This window comes from Hemiscyllium ocellatum, chromosome 36, assembly GCF_020745735.1.
Source record: "Hemiscyllium ocellatum isolate sHemOce1 chromosome 36, sHemOce1.pat.X.cur, whole genome shotgun sequence".
Classification (NCBI taxonomy): domain Eukaryota; kingdom Metazoa; phylum Chordata; class Chondrichthyes; order Orectolobiformes; family Hemiscylliidae; genus Hemiscyllium; species Hemiscyllium ocellatum.
The window spans coordinates 30747895-30761083 of record NC_083436.1 but is presented as its reverse complement, the minus strand read 5'-3'; the positions used below and the strand labels follow the sequence as shown (position 1 = coordinate 30761083).

General features: G+C 40.1%; 1 protein-coding gene across 1 annotated transcript; it reads left to right on the top strand.

Annotated features, from left to right (window-relative positions):
* The first annotated feature begins 382 nt into the window (after positions 1 to 382).
* Positions 383 to 8062, top strand: LOC132833404 (ATP synthase subunit e, mitochondrial-like). Its single transcript, XM_060851643.1, has 4 exons — positions 383 to 514; positions 5479 to 5533; positions 5855 to 5953; positions 7629 to 8062. Exons 1-4 carry the CDS (start codon positions 479 to 481, stop codon positions 7652 to 7654), a joined length of 216 nt encoding a protein of 71 aa, XP_060707626.1. The 5' UTR covers positions 383 to 478; the 3' UTR covers positions 7655 to 8062.
* Positions 8063 to 13189: the final 5127 nt, after the last annotated feature.

The following is a 13189-nucleotide window of genomic DNA, read 5'->3' as shown; positions in this document are numbered from 1 at the left end:
AACCTACTGAGTTTCTCCAGTACTTTCTGATTTTTGTTTCAGATGTCCAGCAGCCGCAGTTCTGTATTATTTTAGGAAAGGTACCATCCCAGCTGTTGCTGGAAGGGTGCAGACTGCACAGCAGAATGTTTTCAAGTGTGGTGCTGGAAAAGCACAGCAGGTCAGGCAGCATCCGAGGAGCAGGAGAAGCACCGATTCTCCTGCTCCTCGGTTGCTGCCTGACCTGCTGTGCTTTTCCAGCGCCACACTTCCTGACTCTGATCGGCAGCGCTCACCTTCTCCTGGCAGAAAGTTTTCAGCCAACTCCCTGTGAGTAAAACTTCTGACCAATCAGGAGACGTCTCCTGAACGGCGGCGTGATGCGCGGTGACGTCAGGCGTCGTGCCGTCGGTGGGCGCGGCGTGGTGACGTAAGACGCTCGCCTCCATCTACCCGCTGGCTCCTGTCTCCGGGAGAGAAGGACTCGTTGTCGGTTATCATGGTCCCTCCGGTGCAGGTCTCGCCTTTGATCAAGGTAAAGGGGGGGTCCGGGGCTCTGCGAGGACCGGCCATATTGGCCGTTAGGCTCCCGGGCGGCGAGGTTCCCTTTGGGAAGGGCCACTGGCTGATGTCTCTCTACCTGAGGCCTAGTGGAGCCTGGGTTAAGGTCAAAGCAGGACCTTGGGCCATGGAGTGAGGGGGGAGGCTTGGTGGGGCAAGGAGGGGATGGTCAAGGCGATGCCAGGGGGAGGGAGGGTGTGGTGTGTTTGTGATGTGTGAAATAACATGGGTTCAGGTTTGGTTCTTTTTTTCTAGAGCCTTTATTTATATGGTATTGTCTGTTTCCAACCTAATGTTTTGTAGAAAATTGACTACAATAAATGTTCAGCACTCCAGATCAATGATGGGGAAAATTGTAATTTGGACATTTAGTTTTGCACATTTAGGATTCTGCCCCTCAAGTCCTGAAATAATGCAAGGTGACATTTTAAATTGCGAATTGTCTTCAGTAGGCCAGTCTTTAGACCTTGAGCTGGTTTGCTAAAATGACAAAGTAACACTATTGCAAGCTGTTATTAATATGTAAATTATAAGCAGTTGATAATTCTCAGTTCCAACTCTATCTCTTGATGCAGTTTGAAATGCACATCATGGCAATTTGCACTATTGTGCCTTAATTTTTGGAGAAGTTACATCTAGTCTTTAACTATGTTTTCATGAAGTTTGTGGAATTGTTTATTGCCCATAAAACTCACCATAGACAGTTAAAAGTTCTAAAGGTTAATAGCACAGAATACTCTTTTAATATTATTTCTTCCAGTCAAGTTTGTGGATGTACCTATTAGCGAAAGTGCAAAACTTGACCTACCCTTGGGGAAATAAGGCATCACAAGTGACTGTGGTTCGGTGGGGGAGCACTTTTGGGCCAGTTGCCAGAATTCGTTTTAAAATAGTGATGGAAAATGATAGGCCAGATCTAAAAGTTCTAAATTGGAGGATGGCCAATTTTGATAGTATTAGGCAAGAATATTCAAAAATTGATTGGGAGCAGATGTTTGCAGGTAAAGGGATGGCTGGAAAATGGGAAGCCTTCAGAAATGAGCTAATGAGAATCCAGAGAGAATATGTTCCTGTTAGGGTGAAGGTCAAGGCTGATAAGTGAAGGCAAGTGAAGGATAACTGGAGAAATTGAGGTTTTGGTCAAGAGTAAGAAAGAAGCATCTGTCAGGTATCAACAGTACAGATCGAGTGAATCCCTAGAAGAGTGCAAAGGCAGTAGAAGTATACTTAAGAGGGAAATCGGCAAGCTTTGGCAAATAGGGTTAAGGAGAATCTAAAGGGATTCCACGAATATATTAAGGACAAAAGAGTAAAAAGGGACAGAATAGGCCCTTTAACAACCAGCAAGGCCGCTTATGTGTGAATGTCAGATGTGTGTATTTTGCATCAGTGTTTACTGTGGTGAAGGATAATGGAAGGTAGAGAATGTGGGGGCATAAATAGTGGCATTTTGAAAACTGTCCATTTTACAGAGGATGCTTTGCTGGGCATTTAAAATGCATAAAGGTGGATAAATCCCTGGGAAGCTAGGGAAATGATTGCTGGGCCCTATTTGTATCATTGATAGCCACAGGTGAGGTGCCAGAAGACTGGCTATTGGCTAATGTGGTGCCACTATTTAAGAAAAGTGATAAGGAAAAGCCAGGGGACCACAGACTGGTGAGCCTGACATAGGTGATCGGCAAGTTGTTGGAGGGGATCCTGAGGGACAGCATTTACATCTATTTGGAAAAACAAACCCTGGTTAGGGATAGTCAACATGGCTTTGTGCATGGGAAGTCGTATTCCACTAACTTGATTGAGTTTTTTGAAGTAGTAGTAAAGAGGATTGATGAGGGCAGATATGATCTGTAAGGCTTTCAGTAAGGCATTAAACAAGGTTCCTCATGGTAGACTGGTTAACAAAGTTAAATCTCATGGAATACAGGGAGAACTAGCCATTTGTATGTAGAACGGGCTCAAAGGTAGAGGGTGGTCGTGGAGGTCTCTTTCTTTTAGACTGGAGGCCTGTGACCAGTGATGTGCCACGAGGATCAGTGTTGGGTCCATTGCATTTTGTCATTATGTAAGTGATTTGGATGTGAACATAAGAGGTATGGAAAGTAAGTTTGCCGATGACACCAAAACTGGAGGTGTGGTGGACAGCAAAGAAACAAACGGGCCTTGATCAGATATGTCAATGGGTCATGGAGTGGCAGGTGGAGTTTAATGTAAATAAATGTGAGGTGCTGCATTTTGGAAAGGCATATCCACACAGAACTTAATGGTGAGGTCCTGGAGAGTGTTGCTGAACAAAGATCTTGGAGTGCAGGTTCATAGTTCCTTGAAAGTTGAGTTGCAGGTAGACCGGATAGTGAAGAAGGCGGTTGGTAAGCCTGCCTTTATTGGTTAGTGCATTGAGTATAGGAGCTGGGAGGTCATGTTGTGGCTGTACATGGTTAAGTCACTTTTGCAATACTGCATTCAATTCTGGTTTCCCTGCTATAAAAAGGATGTGGTGAAACTTGAAAGGGTTCAGATAAGATTTACAAGGATGTTACCAGGGTTGGGAGGTTTGAGCTGTAGGGAGAGGAATAGATTGGGGCGATTTTCCTTGGTGCATCAGAGGCTGAGGGGTGACCTTTTGTAGAGATTTATAAAGTCATGAGGGGCGTGGATGGGGTGAATAGTAAGGCCGTTTCCTCGGAGTCCAAAGCTAGAAGATCTAGGTTTAAAGTGAAAGGGAAAGATTTAGAAGGGACCTAAGGGGCAATGTTTTCATGCAGAGGGTGATGCATGTGTGTAATAAGTGGTGGACACTGATACAATAATAACATTTAAAAGGCACGGGATGCATATATGAGTAGGAAGGATTTACAGGGATATGGGCCAAATGCTGGCAAATGGAATTAGATTACTTTAGGGTATCTGGTCAGCATGGACAAGTTAGACTGAAGGGTCTGTTTCCATGCTGTACAGCTCTATGACTCTTAAGTTCTGATTCAGTGAACAACTAAATGTTTGGATTCTCCTTCACCCATGGTGGATTGTTGTGTTGTTTTACAGGCTTTCTCTCCCCTGTTGCTTTCTGGATGTCTGATTTGACATTTCATTCACCTGCTGCAATTCATCTTTGTTAGCTTTTTATTGGGTAATGTTAGAGTCTTATAAAGGATGTAAAAGTAGAACATTTCAAAACAGACATTAAGATCGAACAGAGTCAGTGTAACTTCATGACAAGGAAGTCATTCCTGACAAATTTGCTACAAATCTTTGAGGAGGTAACAAGCAGGATAGAAGAAGGGAAATCCGTGGATTTAATATGTTTGGATATTCAGAAGATGATTGATAAGATTCCATACATTAGGCTACATAATTAACTAAGAGCCCATGGTGTTGATGTAGTATATTAACATTGATAAAGTATTGACTAACCAATAGAGTTGGAATGAGGAGGGCATTTTCAGGATGGCTACCTATAACTAATGGGATCAGCGCTGTAGCCGGAATTATTTACAATGTATATTTATGACTTGGATGAGGAAAATGAATGTACTGTAATGAAGTTTGCAACTATTACAAAACTAGGTGGGAAGGCAAGTGACACATTTTGCTTGTTAAGTGAGTGGGCAAAAACTTGGCAGATGGGGTATAATGTGGGAAATATGATATTATGCACTTCAGCATGAAGAATAGAATAGAAGAATAGAATTGTTTAATTGGAGAACAATTCTTGAAAACTACAGAAGAGGGATTTGAGAGTCTTTATGCATGAATCTCGAGCCAGTATCCGAGTTCAGTAGTAGAGAAGGTAAATGAAATGACCTTTTGTTTCAAAGGAAATAGTGTATAAAAGTTGGCAGGTTTTGCTAAAACTATAAGGCATTGGTCAGACCACAACTGGAATACTCTGAACAGTTTTGGGCTCTTTATCTAAGGAATGATATTAGAAGTATTGAAATGTATAAGATTCATAGGGTGCTTGACAAGGGTAGGTGTGGAAAGGTTGTTTCTTGTGACAGAGTTTGTCAGCAAAGGGCATAATTTCAGAATAAAACAGAGATGAGGAGAAAGTTCTTGAAGATAGTGAATTAGTGGAATTCTTTGCCACAGTGTTGTTTGAGGCTGGGTTGTTAAGTCTATTCAAAGCTGAACTAAAATTTTAATCTGTGTTGGAATTGAGGGTTATAGAGGAAAGGCAATAAAGTGGAGTTGAGGATTTTCTGATCAATCGTGATCACGCTGAATGGTAAAGCAAACTTGATGTGCTGACTGGCTTACTTCAAATATTTTGCAGTTATTTTTCAATCAGTAAAATCTCTTCAATCAAGGCCAGATTGATCAAGTGAGTTCAGAGTTATTGTAGACACAGGAGGCAACTAGTATTTGAGTAGCGTCTTTAGTGATGATCTGTGAGGAATTTTTGCAGTCCATCTTGTAAATGGTACACATTGCTGCTAGTGGTGGAGTGACTGTTTGTGGATGTGGTGCCAGTTGAGCTGCGATGTTCTGAATGGTATCAAGTTTCTCAGGTGTTAGAACTGCACTCGAGGCACGTGGTGAGTATTCCAACTCATTTGTGATCTGTGCATCGTAGGCAGTGAATAGGTTTTGAGGAGGAAAGAGAGGGGTTACTTGTTGCAGGATTCCAAGTCTCTGATCTGCTCCTGTACCCACAGTATTTATGTGGCTAGTCCAGTTTCCTGTTGTTTGCTCTGCTGTCTCAGATCCTGGGTGCTCTCTTTCCCTCGCTGCATCTTTCGTAGCTTGTATTTTCAACCACACTTGTGGGCAAAACTTGTTTTGAGTTGAATTCTGACAATCAAAACACAGATATTCCATTGCAGCAAATCCTTGCCTATTTTGATTACACAGTCATGCCTTCACACTCCAGACAGGAGTCTTTCTGAGGACTAGAATGAAGCTATCTCAGTAAATCTGTATTCCATTCTATTACAGATGGCTAGGTACTCGGCATTGCTGGTTGGTATCATCTATGGGAAGAAGCGATATGGTAAGAGTTAGAGATGATCTTGCCCTGAAGGCAATATTGCATTTTTCTAAAGGTCTGGAACAAATTACTGTCTTTTTCTAACCTGTCTGAAGAATTCAGCAATTAATAATTAAAAGTTAATGATAAACTTTGCCATATATCAGCTCTAGCTGAACTTCTTCCATGTATTCATTAGGTGATAATCAAACAACTTGTCACAATACCCAGAAAATAACGATTGCATTTGATGAAAGTGGCAATAGCGTACAGGCTGTAAATAATTTTTTTAACTTCACCAGTTCCTATAGAGACTCACTGTTTTATGTTTCATTTATAATGAAGATTATCTGAAGCCTATTGCTGAAGAGGAGAGGAGAATTGAGGCTGAAGAGAAAAAGAAACGAGATGAGCTTGAGCGAATTGCAAAACAGTTGGCGGAAGGTATTTGAAAAATAAGTTATTCTGTGATAGCACAGAAACAATATTTTGTATTTGGTGACTATCAAAGGAGAGTAAATTATACATTTGTCATTACAATATATCTCATAACTAGTGTAGGAAAATAATGACAAGGGTATGTCATTCAGTCCTTGAGCCTTTTTTACCATTCCCTTTTATACTCTAATATTGCTTCAACTCCATTTACCCAACCTAACTCCACATACCCTGTCTCTCCTTGCCTAATAAAAATCTAACAATTTCAAAGTTTTAAGATTTCTGTTGACTGAACATCCAAAAGTTTTTTGGAAGCAAATTCCATTTCTCCATGAACTTTTGCGTTGGAGGGATAAGTGCTGCCTCCCTGTTTCTGTTCTGTATGACTTGCCTCTAATTTTATGATTATGTTCCATTATTCTGGATGGTTGGTGTCATAGCCTTTATATGTCTAGCCTATCATTTTAAACACTTCAATTAGATCACCTCAAATTTTCAAACTTAAGATCCTAAAGTCAAGTTTTATGTAACCGGTTTTACAGATTAACTCTTTAAGCATTGGAATACTTCTGTTGTGTCTATACTGCACCCATTTTTAGCCAGTACATCCTGAGATTTGATGCCTTGAACTCGACCAGATTATCTGACTAAAGCTTTGTCCTATTGAATTATCACTTTTTCGCATTACCTTTGGCCCTGTGCATTAATCGGTGTCTTTGCTATCAATTCCATCTCTCTCATTGTCCATCACCATGGTTTGAACCAGCCTGTTCATAATCCCAACATTCTATTTGATCCTGAACTGAGCTTTAACCCCATAATTTCTCCATTATAAAAATGGCTTGCTTCCACCCTGAATCAAGCCATCATCTGTTGGAACCCTCGTGCATATGTATAGTTTTTAGCTAATCCAAATCTTTGCTTTCCATATCTATCTTATACCAAATTGCATTCAGTCATTGTTCTGTGCTAGCTGACAAACATTGGTTCCCAACTCTTTCTCAGCTTAAACTTGTAGTTCTCTTTGGAATGTTCTCTGTCTCTGATCATTTCATGACCTCACCCCTTCTGTTTTTGTCACTGGTGCCAGCTTCACAGAGAACCCATCCAGAATTTTGCATACTTTCAACTTTGGCCTTTTATGCATCCTACACTCCTTTCATTATGCCATCAGTGACTGATTCCTGAAATCTTGGCCGTAAACTGAAAATCTCTCTCCAACTCCCTATCCTTTTGAGATCCTGTTTTCGACTCCCTCCCAAAAGATTGAAAATTTCTAATGTTTGTACTTGTAAGGATTTGAATCTGACCTCAGCTAATGAAAGTCATCTGGCTGATTATGCTATTTTCCACAGCATTATGCTGTCCATCAGTCAGAGTTATAGAAATGAGTGCTGTCAAAAGCCATGTTGGTGCATATAGGGAACTTCTTGAGACTAGAGAGGATATGGTAGAGTTTGTGTGGAGCAGGGAATGACACTGGGTAGGATTTGGAAGAAAAGGAATTTTGTTCAGTATTTGTCCAAGCAGAGTTTGTTCCTGTTACTGAGTGTTCTACTTCAGAGGTGCTGTTTCCAGTGCTTCCATTCCATATTTTGAATGTAAATTAATTTTAATTCCAAAATTGTGTGTGTATACACTGTAGTAGGTAGAGAAAATATAAATGAATCTCTCATTTCAGCTAATGAAGACACTATTCTGAAATGATGACCGTTTTTTAAAAAAAAGTACAGATGAAGAATCCACATGCTGCCCGTACAGTTTGCTAGAACGGACTTATCAGATGTATCTATTCAACACACAATGTGGTGTGCTTTTTTTCAGTGAGAGAGAATAAATTTTATTTGAACAAAACAAACTGTCTTTTGTTAATTTAGTTTCTTTGTAATCGACTGTGGAGAAGTTGATTTTGTGAATGAACTGTCAACATTATCTGTTGATGTATGCTTTCGAATTTCAGGACTGAATCACTGACTTGCAGATATGTTTGTCATCTTTAAAAGCTTAGTTTGTTTTATAACAACAGTTTGTAGTTCATCACAGCTAGATACTCTTCTGAATACTGACCAGTATGTTCTGTTAACAAAGCCAAAATAAAATATTTTCAGTAATTTATTTTGGTTGTGTTTTTAATTTGTCAAACAAATCTACACTAAATTCCTGTGAATGCATGTTTTGATTTGATTTATTATTGTCACATTATACCTAGGTACAGTGAAAGGTTTTATTGTATGCGGTACAAACAGGTCATACCATACAATGTGCATAAGGGTAATAGAACACAGCGAGGAATACAGTGTTATGACTGCAGAGAAGGTACACTAAGTGAGGGCAACATAAATTTGAGAATTCCGTTCAGAAGTCTAATAACAATGGGGAAGAAGCTGTTTTGAATTGGTTGATCTGTACTTGAGCTTTTGTATCATCTTCCTGATGGAAGAGGTTGGAGTTATAACCAGGATGGGAGGGGTCTTTGATTACGTTGGCTGCCTTTGAGGCAGGGAGCAGTATGGATGGAGTTTTGTTGTACTGTCCCATCATAAACCATGTATTTTTATGTTCCCTGTTGTAAGACAAACCTTCAAACTCCAGCTCATTAACCTCGCCTTGTCAAATTCCTACTTGGGCACAGTGTCCCATTTTTATGTTTGCCTATCAGATGTGTTTATAGGCACTATATGAATGTAGGTTACTGCAATTGCAGTTTTCATTTAGAATACGAGGAATACAAACTGAAATAAATTCTATTCTTATTTTGACATTACTTAAATATAAACCTGAGTGCCATAAACAAGTCTAAACAGTGTTCTTCCAAATCTTAATGTGCAGGCTTAATGAATGAACACCCTACTCCCTTTCAAATAGTGTTCTCTTTTGCTCACTGCCCACCAATGGCACGATGTTATCTGTCACCCCATGTTCTATCTTGCACAATAATCATTGTTCCATTCATAAAACAAATAAGAACAGGAACAATAGGAAGCTGTTTCCCTTAGCTGCTCTACAACTCAATGAGATCTGATCATGGTCTTTGCTCCACTTTCCTGTCTGTCCTCCATAATCTTTGCCTCACTCCTGGATTAAAGATCTATCTAGCTCATTCCCGAATGCAATCTGTGTTCTTTATTTGCAGATTCTTTGCATGTACTGTAATTTTCTGAAAATGTGCTCAACATCTTTTCTACCCAACAATTTCATCCTTGGTTTATTTTCTTAGTATCCTGGTCAGCGTTTCCCTAAACTTCATAATCCACTGGATTTCCATTATTAAGACTATGGAGTTTCCCGTCCCAAAACCCATCAACATTGTTTGCTTTACCCCTTCTGCCACCCAGGAGTAAAACTCATAATGTGGCTCATTTCTGAATGAAACACATTCATATGTAGGGTCTTTTTGTAAGTAAATCATATGTTCAATATTGTTTTTATATGAATAGCCCAGCAGCTTGTAGTTCCTCATTGTTTTCTTAATGCCCGGTCAGCTGGGACAACTCAATTCACCCTGACCAAAGTGGGGAGCGTGAGTGTTTGTCTTTAATGCTCAGTTTCACAAATCCAAGATTTCTCCTGTTTGTTTGCCTGACCAAGGACTAGAAAGGAGCCTAACTGTCCTTTTCTAAAGAAACCTTACGATTAAGTCCTATATTATCCAGTCCATTGTTACATTATGGTTAGTATCCAGGCAAAGACCAGGATTATGTTTTAGCCTTCAAACTCCAAATGCGATTGCATCACTTCCTGATTATATTTAATGATCCAAATTATAGTTAACAAATGCAAAAATGTACCACCATATGTGTTTGGTGTGTGGTAATCCCTTGTGATAGTGTAGGGTTAATGTCTTCTTTCTAACTGTGTCCAAACTTTTGTCTCTGGGATAAAAAGTGAACTAGACAGCTGGTGCATATTCGTATTTGCCTGTTTTTCCTGAAAGATGTCACCACTGTGGCAAACACTACTCCATTATTGTTGGATATTATCTCAACACATCGAGTTGTATGGGAGAGCAACATTATTAAGCGCTGAGATTGCTGAAGTCATGTTGTTTGACTTGTTCAATCTGATTCCTCAAAAGTCGTGAGTTTAACAAGATTACAGTGGATCCCAAGTTAATAGTGTTCCAGGATTAGGTTAGGTGCTGTGCTGAGATAGTGGATGTGATGGTCAATTTGAGCACACAGGTCCCATAAACAGCAATGAGGTAATTGACCATGATGTGCTGGTGATGTTGGTTGAGGGAGATAAATATTGGCCAGAGTACCACCAAGAACACGTTGCTGTTCAAATGATGCTATAATCTTCACCAGACACGAATGGATGAAACCTTGATATAACATTGTGAAAGTTGGCACCTGCTTCTTGAGTACTACATTGAGTAGCTTCTTGAGTATTCATTGAAACATCAGCTTGGATTATATGATAAATCTCTGCAGTGAGTTTCTCTGACTCCGAGAAAAGTGCTATTGACTGAGTAAAGATTGACAAATATTCCTTCATAGAAAATAAAATGGTTTGGAATGGTGGATGGCTGGAATATTGGGTTCAATGGCACCTTGAGCTAATCCCAAAAATATTGTGAACTATTATATTGGAAGTTAATTGTGCTTAGTAGATAACTTGATTAACATTAAATACATTTAATCCAAGTCTGAAATTAAAAGTTGCTTTTTCCACCAATATAGGTCAACAATGTATTGAACCAGATTTTACAATCAGTAGTGAAGTCATACACTCCAACAGCAAGCTCTCCAAGTTATCTTGCCTAGCATCGTGGCACTAATCATGCAAAAATTGCTCCACTGTGTGGGACAGATTGCCTGACATCAAACACTTGAAACAACTACTCCATTCTGAACTCCATTATTGTAGCAGACTCCCGTGAAAGCAGAAGTGATACTTTAAGGATATCACCAATGCACCCTTGGAGAGATCAAACACACCCACCAATTCATGGGAATCCTGGCCTGTGACTCACCAAAATGGAGTAGGTTCAGTTGAGCACATTGGTCTTTCCAAATTCCCAACAAACTCTCAGTCAAGGCAACCACACAAGCCCCTAAGCCAGCTACTTCCCCCAAACTTTCTAGCAGCACCTGCGCCATGTTTCGGAGTCTGCAAATCACCCACTGGACTTATCAGCCGCCTCAGAACAGAATGAACTGGAGTGAAAACTACAGTGTGATTTGTTGTAATTTTGTTTTTGAGTTCCCTTTCTGGACTCATGAACTCCAATCAGTTTGCATCGTTTTAAGCTGATATTTGTGTTCTCGCTCCTTCTCTCTTTTGTTTGCTTATCTTTCCCTTTGCAATTCTAATTCTACTTTTCTCAGTTCCCATTGTTTATTTTCTGCTTTTCCCTTGTCTTTTTCTTCCCTTTGAAATTCCATCTCCAGTTTTTTTGTAAATTTCATGTTCCTTTAATCATCTAGCAATATAACCTAATTTCACAAATCAGGAGTATCTGCTTTCTCTTGGACTTCTACCGAGCCCAAATATAATGCTAATACTTCAATTATGTCTGTGTTCCTAACTTTACTGGCAAATACACCAAATGAACCAACCTGGGCATTGTAGTTTCATTTAAATCTGTCAGGGATGATACTGCCACCTTCAGAAAGTTCTTTGCAATTTTGAGTGTGTTTCTTATTTTCGGTCCAGAACCTGTTTTTTTCCTTTACCTTTATTAGTTACGAACACCACACCCAAATCCTTATTGTCTCTGTTTCAAAATATATCCAAGATGAGTCCCCAAACCAGAGATGCTAATGATTTAATCAAAGTATTCAAAGTCCCCAATTTACCTAATGGATTCAGATGGACAAAAACACAGACAAGGCTCCCGTACTGAACAAGAACTAATATTTATCACAAATAGATAAGACCTAGCTGTGGATAAATGAAACTTTGAACCATTAACAGTTGGAGACGGTTTACCGGGATGTTGCCTGGTATGGGGGAGTTTAGGCATGAAGAAAGGATGGATAGACTGGGTTTGTTTTCACTGGAACACAGTAGGTTAAGGGGCGACCTAACAGAAGTTTATATGATTGTGAATGGTGTGGATAGAGTGGAAATTATGAGGCTTTTTCCCAGGCTGGAGGGGTCAATTAGGGGATACAGGTTCAAGGCGTGAGGTATGCAGCTTAAAAGAGGCTGGTTTTTCACAAAGGGTGGTGAGTGCCTGGAATCTATTACCAGAGGAGTTGGTGGAAGCAGACACAAGAGCAGCACCTGGACAAATACATGAACAGGAAAGGAATAGAGGAGTATGGATACTGTAAGTGAAGACAGCTTTAATATGAAAGGGCAAAACGTGTTGGCGAAGGCTTGGAGTGCCGAAGGGCCAGTTCCTGTGCTGCATTGTTCTTTGTTCTTAAGTCTACTAGTGGAACTCTGGCCCCTTTTTAAAACCCGTAAACACACGCACAGACAGACACACAGCACAAATATTTACCCGCACTTCATTGAATCTAGTCTGCTGTGTTTGATCTTCAAAATGCATCTCCCCTACTGTGGGAAGACAAAATGCAGACTAGGTGACCACTTTGTGGAGGACCCTATATTCTGTCTGTAAAAAAATAACCCCAAGCTTCCAGTTGCTTGCCACTTCAAAACACCTCAAGTTCCTACCTCAACATTTCTGTCTCAGACCTGCTGCAGTCCTCCTGTGAGGGTCAATACAGGTTGAAGGAACAACACCTCGTCTTCTGCTTGAGCACCTAAGGACTCAACATTGAGTTTAACAATTTTAGAACCTGGACCCCTCCTTCCACGTCTATTGCCTAGCCCCTCAGCTTAGGTCCAGGCATTACATGGATTCCTTTCAGTACAGTCAAACAAGTTTTACCTACTCTTAGCTCGCTTTATCACCTGTCTAGCTTTTCTTCTCTGGTTTACTATCAAAAATCCATTTGACTGCCTAACGTTTTTTTAATCTCACTTTCTCTGGGCTCAGTCCCCATTTGTTAGCTCACTTCTCCCCAACACTACTTAGCAGTATAAATACTACCTTTTCCTCACTGCTATCAGTTCTAAAGAGTTTTTCCAGCAATTTCCATTTTTGTATGTTTCCGATCTCCAGTATCTGCAGTTTTTTAAAGGGTTTCATTAAAAAGTATTGGTGGTATGGGTGGAGGAAAATGTACTAGGGAAAATACTGTTATATAGAGTCATGGAGATGTACAGCATGGAAACAGACCCTTCGGTCCAACTCATCCATGCTGACCAGATATCCTAATCTAA